Source organism: Falco naumanni, chromosome 4, assembly GCF_017639655.2.
Source record: "Falco naumanni isolate bFalNau1 chromosome 4, bFalNau1.pat, whole genome shotgun sequence".
NCBI classification, from domain to species: domain Eukaryota; kingdom Metazoa; phylum Chordata; class Aves; order Falconiformes; family Falconidae; genus Falco; species Falco naumanni.
In genome coordinates, this window is record NC_054057.1 from 40710141 (window position 1) to 40726919 (window position 16779).

Consider the following 16779-nt stretch of genomic DNA (forward strand, 5'->3'; position numbering starts at 1 on the left):
ATCCTTCTGAAGCCCTCCTCTCTTTTTCTTCTCTGAGATGCTCATGTCTGCTACTGTGACTAAGTTCATGATTATAATTAATGTTGTTGAACAGTCTTGATGGTTACTCCCACATTCCAATTTTTGTTTTGGAAACACAACCAGATAGTCAGCACTTGAGAGGTTGTGTGAAGGAGAAGTCTATAGTAAGATGGGGGCAATTAATGAGCTTTTAGACCACACTTCCCATACAAATGAACGCTTCTTTTTGTTAACCCATATAAACTTTCATGCCAGGTATATCTTAGGACAATAAATGTCACAGATTAATTCCGTAATATGTGAGAAGTCCCTTCTGAAGTTACATTTGCAAAACATAAGAGGCTTTACTGGCTTAGAGTGGAAATAATCCATGAGTTCTTTCTATTCTATTTTAATGTAACTGGATTTTCAGGTTGTCTTAGGAAAATTTCTGCTAACAGGTGAATTTTGCAATCCTGAACTGATACTTGTTCCAGAGACATATGTAAATCTATGTTAAGATAAGTAACTCAGACAATATCAATAGCATTCATTTATTTTAATTCATTGGTAATCTTAATGTATGTGATATTGTTAGGATTGACATGTGAAACCACTGAAGCTGAATAGACTGTGGTAATTTTAAAGCAGTGACATGTTTTATTACAGCACTCTGACATTAAGTCATTGGTGAAGATGCTTTAAATATATTGAAATTCTACACAAATTACATGCAAAATGTCATCCTTTCATATGCCAATCTATGGCTGTAATTATAGCAATGTGCACACATCACATTAATAACATGGAGTAAATCTGTGATACTGCAGGATTCTCTTCTATTTGCCATAATTGCTGCGATTAGTAAAAGAGCAAAAAAAATGCATTTGCTTAGTCCATCAAAACAAGTTATACAGTATTTAAGGAATAAGAGTTATATAGCTGCATTTCTCAGAAAGATGTGAAGTTCAACAGGTGTCTTGCTAAAATGATGCCTACATACTCTCCCGTTCTGCTGTACAAACAAAATTGAGCCATTTGTCAGGTTGGTAGAGCTCATAGGAATGTCCTTGTCATCTCAAAGTGAGTTCTCTAAAGATTCTTCCTATTCCTATGTAATTTATTCATTGATCCTTGAAAACCAGTAAATTGCAGAGAGCACTTATTCGTAGCATTTGTGAGTGAACAACTTGGTTTTGTTCTTGCAGCAGATGCGTAGGTGGGACAAACAACAAGAGAAGCTGCAGTAAGTCGTACTGGTTCACTTAAAGTTAAAACCAAATAAATAAATAAAAATGCTGTAACCAGAGAGGGCTTACTGCATGTCCTTATATTCAATGTCTGGTTATGCCATTTGGAAATTGCCTTCACTCCTATTCAGTGAGAATGGAAGTTACAATATTACTTTCTAAGTCATAAAATATTGCATTTGGTGGAGAAAATTTGATATGCAGTTGTCTGAGATCATGAATCCAGTCATGAAATGAAAATAACTTTTGTTAAGTTCCCATTTTTATCACTCTTCTTTCTTTCTTATTTCTTCTGTTAGTTTCCTGGGACAAGTACCTATGTCTGCCAGCAATGAGTTACTCTCTTGCAGGTATCCCTCCATGGCAACCATTCAAACTGATTAAAAATTATTTATTATCTCTGCAAATTCTTGAGCTCAGATCCTTGCTTGGTCATGCCAAGGTCCTTAAGTGTAGAATGTAATTTTTTTTAAAAAAAGTTTCATTTGCTTATTTAATCAGAAAGTTAATCATGGCTCTGGTTTTGCTATATACAGTCTGTCGTCATGTTAGAATGGTAAGCTACTTCAATTTGAGTTACCCCAGTTCTCCAGTTCCTCTGAGAACTCTTTCTTCCATGCATATTATCATTCTAAAGCAAATAGTCACTGGCTTATGAGCATTGTGGATGGTATTTTTCCTTCTTTATTAAAAATCACCAAAAGACATGCAATTGAATTTGAGCCAAAATGACAGAGACTTAAAACACATGAGAACAATAGTGATAGGTGCTTCAGGAGGTTTTAAGACTTTAAACTGTACCAGTGATTTCTTTCTGTCTGTGCTTATCAGCAAACTTCTATTAAGCATCTAACTACACAGCTCTGTTACTATCACTCTCCCATTTTATCAGTTGGCACAGCATCAGGATGTGTGGGTAGCAGAGGAATAATGCTGTACAGAAGGGTTTGAAAAAAGAACTTAGCAGTTGATGCTAGCAATTACTTCAAAAGCAGTAATCCAAGTGCTGTGTAGACAGAAGAATTGTTTGATGATAGTGGCATGACTGAAAGCATACATAGTGCTCCAGTGTCAAGGGTAAAAGCAGAGGTTGAGGTCTGAGTCACCATCAGTGATTTTGCACCACTGAGAAACTCATTTCAAGCCAGAGGAGGTCTGCAACACTGAGTCTTAAAAAGGGAAGTGAATTCTCCAGCCATAGTACTCTGTACTAATTATTATTTGTTGGTTTTTTGATACACTGTACATTTCCTTGTTTTACCGTTACTCTGTAATATAAATGTTCATGTAAGATATAGCCAGTATTATTATGTAGGTCTTCTCTCAGCAGCTTTTAACAGTTATAAATCATCAAAGGTGTTTTTAAATGTTAGCTTCTCTCAATAAATCAAAACAATTAATCAAACAAAAAAACACATTTGCACAATTGGATAGAGTGAATTCTTAGTTTCAATTTGTAGTTACATACAAAAACCCAAATAATATACAGATAAACCTATTCTACGTTTATTTGGAGATTGAACAATCCCTGGGATTAAATGCTGGAAGCTATTCCCTCTTTCATCTGAGGAATTATTTTTATTAGTGGAACAGATCTGGACATAGTTAGCTCTGTTTCACAAAGCAAATTATATAAAAGCTAGAGGACATGTGCATTATCATGTGTTTCTGCTTTTCAGTCATTCATATAAAAATAAATTTGAGATGAAAATTTCTGTAATTCTTGTTTGCATTAAGTTGAGTATTTGGCAATGTTTGATAAATATATTTTGTATTTTATAAAGTAAAAGGTAATTTGATATAGATTTGAGTGGTTTTTTTGTACTCTATCTAATAGTAGGACTGATTTTTAAAATGCTCAACCTTGACTACAGAAGAGTTTGTTACACTTCCTTTTACTTGTACTTTGTATTTTTGAGAACCCTTGTTTACATTTTGCACTTCCCTTAAGCTGCTGTTGTCAGTTTAATTTTTTTTTTTATTATTGTCAGTATCAGTTGCCAGTTCTCAGCCTTACTAAAACAAGGCTGTTCTCTTTGACTTCATCACCTTATAAGAAACATTACTGGCATTTTAGAACCCAGGACGTTTTCTAAATCTAGCTTTAAAGAGAATTATGACGTTTCTATTACTACAGGCTTACGGCTTCACAGGATTTGTTGAGCTGTATTGAACATTCTTCATTACCACACTGAAGGTTTGGAAAGTGGGAGAATGATATATGTGACTGGTGTACATGTCACTGTGGAAATCTGTCAGTCGTGACAGTTTTCACTGATTTCTAGTGCAATAATATTGTATTGCTGTGATAATGTAAATGTCGACTTTGTAACAGCATCACTCTGGAAAATCTGAGTGGGTGGAAGAAAACTTTTTTCACCGCAGTCTGAGCTATCCCAGCTTTTTTAATTGGTGCAAATGTGGCACAAAATAAGTGGGGATGAAAGAGCCTGTTCTCTATGGACTGTTTCACAAAGAAAAATGCCATTTTTCTATGGAGGTGCTTTAAAGGATTTCTGTTTCTATTCTGTTCTCATATCTGCAAAAAGAAGTAATGTTTTGATGAAAAAAGTTCAGGTTTGCTATAGAATTGATCAGATAATGTAGTAATGTAGAAAACAGAGTGCCTATATGTATTATCCATCATAATAAAATACATTCTTCAATAGAATTTATACATCTTGCACTGCTAAAATACAGTAGAGACTGTTTACATAAAATAACTGCTAAAATATGTGAAATACATTCAATAACGTGATGCTTAGAACTTGCCAAGAAGAACATGTACTAATTCCTATCCACCTCCATTGTTACCTTAAAAGCAGCTCTCTCCATAGCAACTGAAAACTTTTCAAGGCAGCAATAAACTAATCCTCTCCAGCTTCCAGAGCACCATCAAGGAATTTTAAAAACATTGGACTTCCAGCAGCTAAATACTTCCGAGGATTCAGAAGGCCACAAAGCTAGATACACAAGCATTCTTTTTTCCCTTCAGAAGGTAAGAAAATAATGTTTAGAAATAAGTACATCCTCATAACAATGGTACATATTCCTAACTGCTAACAGTAAAATATATCTAAACACCAAAGATTTTCTAACACCTAAAAACATACTAACCTTCATCTGAGTGAATGCCTATTTGAATTCAGCAGTTCTTTTTTATTTTAAATACTTTATTAGCGGAGTTTTGTTTAGAGTAAGACACACATGCAATTATTGCAATTAAAATTGTACTGCAATTAAAAGAAGCTGAACTTATGTGTGGCTGTTTAACATATGCATTATATCTGAAAATGTATGTTCCTGCTAGCATCTGCCCATCAATAAAATTAAAACCTCTTTGTGGAAAACAGAAGTGAAACTCTTATGTTTCTTGTGCTTTGATATTGAGATAGATTATTGCTAAAGCAGAGGCGATGTTGTGTTAGGGAGGATATTGACAAAATGTCAAGATTTACAGTACAAAATGTCTTGCATTGAGAAGTAATGAGTTAAACTTGTTGCTTCTGGTATGTTTGTCTTGCATATTCACTGAGTTCTGTGAATGAAATTATGACCTGTTTTGTAACTCTTCAGTCTTGTCTGATCATAAAATATCACTCATTTTTAAGTACATTTTTTGCATTCTTGTGTTGTATAGCTGGAGTTTGGTGACGTTGGTAAAATGTTTTGAAAATAAAACCTGCTCTGTATCATTGCTGTATAATATAATTATTGCACATTCATATCAGAATCAGACTAGTAATCTTTATTTACAGCTATTTTTGCTACTAAAAACCTGTTTCATAATGGAAAGAAAGTGAAAGCTATGGTATTTTCCTGTTCTTACTGAAAAGGATGATTAGTGAATGCAATAACATGTTAAATGAAAGCTATACACTTTTATGAGGAGGGAAGGGCACTTTGAGTCAACTTGTTCTTGGTAATTCTACAGAAGTTTTAAGGCCATGCTTGTCTTAGTTTCCTGCTGTTCTGGGCTGCAAAGCCCTTACAGGCTCCCTGTTGTTCAAAAACAGCTTGTCACTGCAAATCAGCTTAGCTGACCAATTAATAAATCCTTTCAAACATATTGCATTCACACTAATTAAAGGGTTGGGTGGGTTTTTTTCCCCTTTACCATTTAGATTCCTCAGGTTTCAAGTTTAAGCTGTGAAGTGCAAACAACAATCCAACATTCAGTGCAGATCACGCACTGCAGGAAGAGGAGATGTGTTTTCTGACCAAGCATCCAGCTCTTGGGGTGGTATGTTCCGCTTTCATATTCAGCGTGCTCATTGCTGAAGGACAGCCTGGGGAAGAGCATGGGCAGGATGGCAGCTATGCTCCCAGCCAAGGCTATCTGATGGAAGTTTTACGCATTCTTTCAGCTGACAACACTGAGCTCCACATGAACCACTCACGAGAACTGGTCAAAATGTTACTGGAGAGAACTGAGTGCCCACAGCGGATTTATGGCATGCAAGAGGACTGTAATCTGGTTAGTGCTTCAATTAATGAAGAATATCTTTACAGGATCGTCAGTGAGTTCTAAAATTATCTATTAGAGTGTTACTCTCCTGAATAAGGAACCTAAACATGTAAAGGGTTTGTTGTTGAGCAAAAAATTATCCCTGCTTTAATAATTTCATTCTGAATTATTAATATTTGTTTGAGCTCATGAAGAGACATTCCAAACATGGCAGGCATTCCTTAAAAGCACCATGCTTCAGTTGCATAACGCTAATAATTGTCCTTTAAAAGTTGTCAAGTATTTAGTTTTCAACAAAGATTCTTCTACTTTACCCTGATCTAACTATAAAAGCATGGGCTTGAATTTGGGTCACAGAAGATTTCCACTGTGGAAAGATATAGGTAAAAATCTGGGACCAGTTCTGCCACTTTATGGGTTTTTTTGTTCTGGATTTTAGTATATAAAAATAAAACCCAGAAAAGATTGTCTCAGATTTCTGTGCCACTTCACTGAAATATTCAAGATTTAAGAGAGGATTTTGATAAGTGGTTCAGGTCAAGGAAAATCAAAGGCAGAACAATGAATCTACAAATCTAAATCGAAACTAGGAATAGTCCAGGTTAAAACTTTACAGAAGGTTTAGGTGTCTAGCTGAGTTGAGAATATTTTCAGAACTGATTCCTGATTTGACAAAGAAAGGAGCAAGTGTAAAGACTGTAGGTCCTGGAAGGATGGAGACAGTGGTAAGTGAGCAATTTAGCTGGAAGGAACTACAAAGGGCTTGGTCATTCTTGGCTTTGATTAACATTACTCTAGCCCTGGCATTGTTCAGTGACCTACATACAGCAGAGTGTTGCTTTTTTGTCAGAATTATGAGGATGGTCATAAAGGCATGTACTACTCTTCGCAATCTGCCAAGCCTTTTTCTCTGGTGCAGTAGACGGCTACTCACTTAACTGGCCCTTTCTGCAAGTGCTCACATTTTTCATATGAGCCCCAATGTGAAATTTTCATGTATAAATAATGTAGGTGCCTGTTAGTCCCTAAATGGGTAATTTTTATGAGGGAGATTGTACAGTTTTTCTCTTTGCATGTATGGGCAATGGATATGTACCAGATCAAAAGCAGAGAATGTTTTAAACAGTAATGGGTATAGAGTCCTAAACTTCATAAACCAGGCGTGTATTCATGGAGAGCATGCCCACCATGTCATTGAATGGAAGAAATCTAAGTGAGGCTTAGCTGTGGCTCACTTTGGTCAGGACTTCCACTCTGTTTAGGCTTCATCTTGGAAATGTCCTGTGGGAAGAATGTCAGAACTTTCACCATTTCCAGTACTGCTCAGTGCTGGCTGTGTCAGTAACACTGCACACATCCTGCACTGCCAGTGCCACTCTGTAGAAAATCTGCGAGAGACAGACAGCATCTGCAGTCACACGCAGCCCACACGGCACTGTGCTGAAATCTTCCAAGGTGGTTTAACAAGATTTGGTTAGACAAGGTAGCAAAAACTGTGCGAGAAGCGCTATCCTTCAAGACCGTCAAAACTTGAAACAGAAAGCCCTGCCTTAGACTGGCATTTTCTTTCCTGTACTTGTTAGGAATAACTAATTAATTTCAAACTCCATTTTACTTTCCAAATCCAAGATTCCAGTCATACCACATGACTTTGGTTTTAAATTTTTTAAAAATTATTTTTAATCGTAACTCCAATAGGTATTTAAAAGCAGTGAAGTTTAACACTTTTATAGACCCTTTTTGGGTTTGTTGTTACATACTGGCCCAAAGACTCTTTGAGAATGGGCTGGCAGCTATTGAATGGCATCTGACACTTCTTTATCACCTAAGCACACAAAAAGTCATATATTTCTTGCAGTGGTCAGAAAACTAACTTCTAACTTTGTTCTGGAATTCAGTACCTTATTTCCCATAGCCTGATATAGAAGTCTACTAGTCTTCTGGTCTAATTTTAAAACTAAGTTTTGCTTCAGCTGGCAAAAGTTTCTGGAAAGTGTGTTTGTATCAAGAAAAATGGAGGGAATTATATATATACACACACAGATATGTATTAAAAATCCTTGCTCAGATAGAAATCCTGCCCAGGGTTAGAATATCACTTCAGTCCTTCTGAAATGCATTTGGAGAACTGTAGAGGAATGAAGGCAGTGGGTTGATCAGCATTGATAACATGCAGCTGTGGCCTTGCCTGAGAGGCAGTGGGTTGGTTGACATGGATGATGTGCAGCTGTAGCTCGTCCTGCTAAGTAGTTAAATGGCACTGAGGAGTGTGGGAGAGGTGGCTGGATGGAGGAGTAGTTTGGTCTGGCCTCTGGAGGAAGGCGAAAGAGCATGGACAGTAGAATCTGGCTGATGGTAAAGCCTTGTTGCGGCCTACTAGTTTTGATTGTAACTGCAACAGAGAACTAAATGGTGTTGAGACCTTGTGCAGGCTCTCTGCGCTGGACCAAACTGTTCCAGTTAACAGAATGCATTGAGGAAAAAATAGAAATAGCTGTATAATTTCAGGGTCAAATAAGTTTCTTAACAGTGCATTGAGCAGAATGTAACTTCTGTTTACGTACCTTGAATTAATTACATTCCAGATACTGTGTTTATCTTATTATAAACACATATAGAATGCACAGGTGGCAATATGAAAAGCCCTAGCCTTTATCTAATATATCTATAACCAGAAATATAATCTGTTGATGATAGAGAAGTGAAAGTCTTCCACTACAATGACTGATCAGAGATAGTCCTGTTTTGTAGGAAATCTTAAATCCCTTGGATACTTGACATCTGTTACAAAAAAGAAGGGGCTCTGGAAAACACAGTGGGTGATCTTGCAGCAATAGAACTGCAATGGATTACCTGCGCCCTCCTGCTGCCATTCCATCAGCCTGCATCTTTCTAGGCTTAGGTTTGATCCCTTAAATGATAGAGTTGAATTCTTCTGTTCTCTCCAATTATATTTGCACGTGACTGGGAATGTGTTACTTCAGTTCTATTTCCATTTATTTTTGTTTTTTTCACAGTGCCTTGAACCAGATGCTTTGTTACTAATAGCTGGTGGAGGTTTAGAAGACCATCTCAGCGAAGAAGTTTTTGAAAGAATTTCTCTTATTCTTCTCTACTATGTTCTTCATCGTAGAGATATGTGTTCTTCAAAATTCAGCTTGAATAATAAGGACTATAAATTTTATCTGCAGAGTATGCTTAGTTTAAGACATGATGAAGATTGTTACTATTTTTCACGAAATGAAACTGAAGATATTTTGGCTGCAGTAAGGCAACATTTTAAAACTTCTGAAACTGAGGTAAAAAAAATGAGTAAAAATAACTTCATATTTATTACTGATATAATGCCTTTAAGCTAGTTCAGAAATTGTGTCAGTATCGTGGCCTTCCAAAAAACTGGTAAATAACAGTGTGAGAGCACAGGCTGAACATTGGTCTTTTGTCGTACATGCTATTTAATACTAGCCTTCTTGACCTGCTTTTGGCATGTGTTACCTAGCGTTTCCAAAATCTGCTAAGATGTGGCTAGGGAGAGAGTGCATATTGGGGACCATTCCCGAAACATGATTTAGATGAAGTTGCCCTGCTTAGGGGAGATGGAAAAGAGCATAGCAATGTAGCTGCAAGGTCTCGCATGTGGTTTCAAGGACAGAAAATACTTTCTCATGTTTTGTATTTATTAGCAGTGATTGTATTTAAATGATATAAAGCAGAACAGCTCCAAAACTAATCTGGCTGTATAACAGAAATGATGAATCATTTAATCACAATTAAATCCTTGCCAGGCCCTGCACTTCCATGTCCATCCAAAGCAGTATGGAGTAAGGAATCTGTCCAAAGATATGATGGTTTCCTTCAGATGGGACACATACATTTGTGACTAATTATCTACCAGTATTAATGTGCCTTGTAAGAAGACTGATACAGATAAGCTTAAATTTAAAGTTAAAAAAATGAAAAGAAAGAAAAAAAAGCAGCATATTGAGTATATTCAGCTAAAAATATCCTTTTTAAGTCAGGAAACATGCAGTGAGTTTTCTCATCACTGTTTGTTATTCCTTATCTCAAGTAGGGTCTATAAAATAATAAAACAATGTTCTAGAGTTCATAATCTAAAGAACTGTTTTACTTGTAATGGGCGATGAAAGAAATTTTGCCAGATTTGATAACTCCTAAAGTACAGGTTGACATCCTGTGAGAAGCCCCTTAGATCTATTCATAACACACAGTTAAATTTGGTTTATTGCAAAGTTTGAATTTGGCTTTTTCAAAAGAAAAGTAATTTCATTGATTTTAATTTACACTATACTATAGGAGCATTTCCTACAAAAACAGAAGATGGCTTGGAGTCCTGGCTGTGCAGCACAATGTTGAGGGCCTCTAGTTCCTCCTTCTGTGTTCTTTGTGTAACAGTTTCCCATCATAAATTATTCATTGACCAGTACTTTTGGTTCTGAGTCTTGGTGAACGTGCTGATTTCCAAGAACTCCAATGGTATCTGGGCAACTGTAAAGAGGCATTGGTGGGTATTTGGCGTGTCAAGATAGAATAGCAATCCATAAAGTGCTTTACTGTGTGGTCTGTTTGTTTCTGTTAGCAATATAATCACTTGTCAAGCCTGTTCAGTAACAGACTTCACCACTCATTGACATGAGGGAAAAGAGGGGGCTTTTTATTAAAACCTCAGTCATAGCACCTAATATATTATTTGAAATGAGTGATGAAATTTTGTGTTGTGGAAATTTAAATGTGTAATGAATGGACAGGAAAATAAATGCCAGCCTCCTCTCTGCAGTGTTAAGGCATATATATAGAGAGAGATATGAATATACGTAAAATAAATTCTTACTATACTGGCTTATCTAGTTGACTTTTAAGTTTAGGCAATATGGGTAAGAGACAAATGAACATAGATAATTTTTGCCTTTTTTTTTTTTTTTCTCTCTCAAACTGCAACTGTTTATTGTGAAGATACACAGGAAAGAAATAGAAAAAGATAGGGATAAGTTTCCACCTAACTGGGAGAGCTGTACCCTCCTTCCTCACTTCAGACCTGCACACATCCACACGCATGGGTGTACATGACTGTCTAGCTCATGACTGGTCACCCAGCAGGGAAATAACCCTTTATCTGCAGTTATATCTTTCCATATTGTCCCCAGATAACTGCCCCATAACAGATTATTTATTCCATTTAATAGATTGGGAACTGAAAACAGTAAGGCAATTCTTTCTGAAGTCTGAGGTACAGAGGCTAGTCTGTATTATCTGAGTTCATTTCTTGTGCCTTAACAAAAATTCCTCCCTTTTCTGCCATTTTCTGGAAGTACGTGTAGATGCAATTGGAAAGGACACAGGAATAATAGAAACAGCATGAAAATAACACTATGCAAAAAGAACCTGAATGAAGAACTCTAATTCTTCCCTGTTGGACATTCATAAAATTTCAGGCTTTTTTATTCTATGCCCGTTCTCCTGAAAATGTCCTCTGGTTTGCATTTGCTGTCCTGCTGTCAATTGCAACTTTAATCTTAGTATTTTTTCATATTCTGGCTGTCTGTGAAAGTGTGCTCTCCAGTTTGTCCTCCTGTCAGTCTGATTATTTAAATGGAGGTGACCAGGGCTGTCTTCATGCTGTTTTCTCCTGATTTCAGTGTGTTGATTTGAGTACTCTGGAGAAAAATGCTGATATAATGAACAGAGATGGTGCTGATGAAAACACTCTTCCACGCCTGGCTGCTTTAATCATTACTCTTGCTCTCCAAGGAGTCTGTATGGGGAAAGCAAGTTTGCCCTCTCCAGAATTCTTTATAAAATATATTTTCAGTTCTCTAAACAGTACCACTGAGCTCCAAGTGTCAGGTAAGCTCTTTATTCATCTCTAGTTGCCTTTTGCAACACACAATTGATGTAAACTATGCCTAATAATTTAAATGTCTAAAAGACTTTTTAAACTTAATTTTCTATTTAAATGCCATTTCATTTTAACGTTGTTAAGTAGTCTCTTCTAAATTTAAAAATGAGGTTGGAAAATAAACTCCTTATTTTGATAATTCTCTGAGAGGTATAAAACAAATTGTTACTGAGATTTTTGAATGTGTACAGTCACATTAATTTATTACTTAATCACTCAGCATGGTCTGGACTACCCAAGAGAGGTCTGAGAGTGTCAATCTAGGTGTGAGGGCAGAGTTCACTGGGGCCTCATTTACATTGCTTCTTTATGCAGAACTTTGGGCCTCGTTTACATTGCTTCTTTATGCAGAATTTTATACATTGCAAGACTTATTTAGGGGTAGATGGGATAATTCATGTATGGAAGCCAAATTAGACACTTCAGTCACTCACACCTCAGTGTAGACATACCCCCAGAAGAGATGAAATAGATACAGGCCACTCTGTTTTGGCCAAATGTTCTCTGGTATCTGCCTGCTGTACCTAAAAACACTTTTATGGTTTGTGCTTCCCTACCCACCTTCTGATTTTAGTACCCAGTAAGCAAGCCTGGAATATGTAAAGTTTATTTTCATCAAGAGCTTTGTTACTAGACATACCAGAAATGTTACTTAACCATAAATAAATAGAAGTACAGGAGAGTTCAGAGTGGTCCAAAAAATATATATATAAAGAAAAGAAGACACGTGTGTTGAGCTCTCAGAAGCTGCTGTTGGGTTCTGTAAAAGATTCTGCATGCTTAGCAACTTAAGAAGCTAAACCATCGACTGAGGGGCCCACTATGGATTTAGAAGGATATTATAAGGCATCTACTTTCCCATGTTTGCGGTAGCCGCTAATAGCAACACTTTGCAATCTTTTCAAAGCACCTTTAAAAAGTTACATTAAGTATGGGTTAGAAAGAAGTTGAATTAAGCACAGGTTAAAACATTTTTACCACTTTTAGGTTACACAGAGGTACACTGAACCACAGAAAGAAATAATTTTAAAAAGAACAACATCCTCAGCCCTGAACTTGCACAGATTGTACTTGCATAACTGGTTTTGCAGCAAAACCCTTCCTTTAAAATTGCTGAGCCAGATCTTCTAAAATAATTGACTCGCAAGAATGGATGGAGCCATCTGGGCACAGTGCTACTAAATAGCTGCATATGGTGAAATCCAAGCCCCCAGTGAAACAGTTCCAAGGGTTGGTGGAGTTAGGGAGTCATTCAGAGAATAAAAAAAAAAAAAATAAATTCTTAACCAGTTTGTTACAGTGTAAGTATATTTTAAGCCTAAGCTAATTCAAGTGTCCCTATAAATTTATTTAAATTCTTAATAGTAACTGCAGGAAAGAGAAAGGAACTGGCAGTGTGGAAAAAAAGATGATTAGAGTTGACTACATTTACAAAACAAATATGGCTTCAGCTCTGTTCAGGTCTGTTTGCACAAGACAAAGAAGGCAGACAATCACAAGCCTTTTTGTAAGATTTACTATTAAGATTATACCATTTTATTTTTCTGAATAACAACATTAAAGGATTATCACATGGAAACTTTCTTAACCTCATTGATCTAAATTCCTTTGAAATTAATTTCTGGACTGCTTTTGTTTCCAATGGACAAACTCAGGTTTATAGAAAATTACCACTATGGCTTCCTCTTGAAAATGCAGGGGTGAGGGAAGGTGCTTGGTAAGGTAGGACAGAGCATGCCTCCTCATGAACCAGGCATTTCATCAACAGGCACACACATTGCCCTCAAGCTATGTCATGGGATGCATCCCTGTAATGTCTGAGATTTGGATTAGGGATCCTGGCATTCTGCTTCCTACTGCCTACTGTAAACAGGCATGCTTCCAGATTTACCAAAGGAGAAAGAAAATCCACTGCCCAGTGTTTAGCTTCTGAAGTGCAATAGGCAGCATAGCATCTTGAACATTGCTTTCAAGGCACCCTATAGAGGACTTGTTTTCCTGGTCTTTCTGGACTATCTGAATACCTGGCCATGGCGCCTTAGCATGATATTCCATTTACATGGGAAAAATTGAAGAATGGTGAAGCTATTTAGCAGTAATTTGTAGATAACTGGCAGAGACTGATGATTAAATGGAAGATGCATTGCCTTTCAGTCACAACACATCCGTTCTCCTCTGAGAGAGTCATAGGCAAAACATGTGAGTGTGGTACTGTAAAGAAGGAAAGGCTGACTATATAGGTGTCTTGAACTTCTAGAAGTGGTAAGCAGAAATTACCTACAGTATGAGACTAAATAGCGAAAAAAGTGTTAAAATGAGGAGTTGAGTTAATGTTAAAACTAATAAACCCAAAAGTAATTGTTAAAATTTTGTCTTTTCAAATGTGTATTTTCCCATGGTAACGTATCTGTTTTCTAATGAATTACTAGAACTAGAACAACTACTAAATGTGCTTACAGCCAGAAAGACCTGCACTGTAAACGGGCAATTCCACAGTCACAAAAGAAGACATTATAGCATGGCAATCAGAGGTATTGGGACCAGAAATATTCCAGTCAAAGGAAACCATACGAAAGGAAACTATCTGAAAGGTTATTTTGAAGATTATGAAAGGAACACAGATTGGGAACAGGTTAATTTATTTTTTGGTATTATAGTATTGCTCATAGAATTTTAGTGATAAATGTTGAAATTGGTTTGCAAACACTACATTATTTCTGAGATAAAATCTATTGGTTTCAAGAAGTCATGCAGGTACTCATTAAAAATATCTTTTTATAGTTATATTTGTTTAAATATTAATTGGGGGAAGAACTTTATGGGTGTTGAATGTGTGGTTAAAGTAGATGGGAGGGGCTAACAGAATGGTGTTATGTGAAATCAGGTGTTTCTTCAAGACACAGAGGACTGTAGTACCATAACTTCAATGTTTTCACACATTTATTGGAGATTTCTTGTGGTTTTATGTTACAGAACTTCTAGGGCTCCTTATGTGACCTTGTAGAAAGAAAGGTGGTTCTATACTAAGGAAAAAAAAAAAAAAAGTAAATTTAAGATTTCTGTGTAAGTTGTGTTCAACAGGCTTTGTAAACTGAAAATTAGGCATTTCCAAACACTTTTAGTAGCCATCTATGGGATCCAGAAGCCTCCTTTATAAAGTACAGAGTCTGTAAGTCAGAACTTTAGCTACTACCTGGTATTCTCTTTGAGGGCTTTGAAGGGCAGCAGGTCATTGCAGGTGATTTTATCGTTATCCTAAATATATGAAAATAAATTAATTTTGTTTATAACAGTGATTAAGACGATAACTGACTTCCATCCTTTAGCCTGGAAGACATTCCCTAGACAAAAAAGGAGACTTCAAAGTATATACTTTGTATATAATTTAATATCTACATTTGAAATATATACTTCAAAGAATAAGTTTCTGTAATTTTCAGTACTTTAAAATTTAAGTTAATCTAAAGACAATGTTACTTCTCCATTTAGGAGAATAAGCAATGCATAATTGACTTTTGCTGTGTGGTCACTTTGTGATGTGGAGACAAATGGCTTCTGGTTAAATGCCATTCTGATATATATTTAACTGTGTAATTTTATTGCATTTGGACTACATACTCTACCAATACATTTATTTCTTTCCAGCTGACCACAAAAGAGAACAATGCTAATCAGCATTTAATGGGATCTCAAAATAAATTTAAATGAAGGTCATTTTAAATGTGTTTCACATTAATATTAAATTATGAAAGACAGAAATCAGTAGTGGTATTATCTGTGCAAGAAGTAAAGTTGTTCTCTAGCAGTAGAATAACTTATAAAACACGGGTTTTGATTTCTTGAACTTCTGAAACTGACTGTAACTCAAAAAGTAAGTGTGCAGGGGATTTATCTGAGGCTTGGGAGTCAAACTGAGAGCCAAATAATCTGTATAGATGAAAAAAAAAATCACAAAGAAACATCTGGATAGTAAAGAACTTATCTTCTGTGTAATTCCTATTTTCTTGGTTTTATTCCATTCCTCTTTCTAGTTATGTTGATTTTCTTTGACATATCATACCATTAGAAGGCTTTGTGTTTTGGTGTTGTGTTGCTAATTTTGTCTCCTGCTTTCTGCACATATGTGATAGCTATTGTGCTCCATTAGTAACAGATGCTACTACATATGAGGCATTGACTCGTTTATGGCTTGTTTGCTAACTACGTTAAGATCTGTAATTTGGTTTTTAGGTAGGAATTATATTTTGAAACATTATCACAGAAGAAAGGTCACTGCTTTCTTTTTAAGTCATCATTGTCTCTACTGATTTAAAAAAAATGCATATAAAACAAGTAGCAGATGATCTAATAAAGGCAATAAAATTAAATACTGTTAAACTATGTCACAATAGCTATGTATTAATTTGTTATTCCTCATTGAAGAAACATAGATTTTGGAAACCAGAATCACCTATCCATCCATCTATTCGGTTTTTCATATAAGAGTATGCAAATTAGATTTACTTGTTTCTTCATATCATCCTCCAGGGGTACACACGTAATTGTTTTACTAATGGAGACTTAGCACTCTGTCTCCCTATGTTAAAAAGCTTAAAAGGCTAGGGCTTGCAACTGGAAAAAATGGAAAAGATGCAGGTCCTCATGTCTCAAGTCTTACAAGAATGTTTTACTAAACAAGCATTAAGAATTAAGGTTTTTTATGTGTGGGCAGACAGTTTAATTTCCAGATGAGATCTTGCTTTTTGATTTAAAATTCCTGATAAAAAAAATCACAAAGTAAGTTCACAGTAGTCCTGGACCTCACCTTGTCTATCCTACTTCTCAAAACAAGGCCAGCATCAAAGTCAGATCAAGCTTCACAAGGCTGTGTCCAGTTGAATTCTGAATGTCTCCAAAGACAGAGATTCCACAGTCTTTCTGGGAAACCTGTACCTGTGACTTATTGCCCTCATTTTGATGGGATTTTTATTATAGCAAATTGGAATATTGCCTGCTGCATTTAATACCTATTTTCTCTTATCCTTTTGTGTAGACCTTTGAGGGGACTCTCTATAATCCTCATCAGATAGTTGAAGACTTAAGATACCCCTCAACATTTTCTTCTCCAAACTGAACAAACCCAGATCCCTCAGCCACTCGCTGCACAT

The 16779-nt window shown here is 36.1% G+C and overlaps 1 protein-coding gene across 2 annotated transcripts in view; it reads left to right on the forward strand.

The window, feature by feature from the left end:
* Positions 1 to 4100: 4100 nt before the first annotated feature.
* The window catches only part of SLC39A12 (solute carrier family 39 member 12), a 33982-nt gene continuing 21303 nt past the window's right edge, over positions 4101 to 16779 (forward strand). The window contains exons 1-5 of one of the 2 annotated variants that reach the window (XM_040591763.1): positions 4101 to 4248; positions 5375 to 5727; positions 8736 to 9017; positions 11373 to 11580; positions 14062 to 14264. In XM_040591763.1, the coding sequence (XP_040447697.1) occupies positions 5458 to 5727; positions 8736 to 9017; positions 11373 to 11580; positions 14062 to 14264 (963 nt within the window). In that variant the 5' untranslated portion in view covers positions 4101 to 4248; positions 5375 to 5457. Of the gene's footprint in view, positions 4249 to 5374; positions 5728 to 8735; positions 9018 to 11372; positions 11581 to 14061; positions 14265 to 16779 lie in introns of those variants that run through there. The other variant, XM_040591762.1, reaches the window with a different exon arrangement.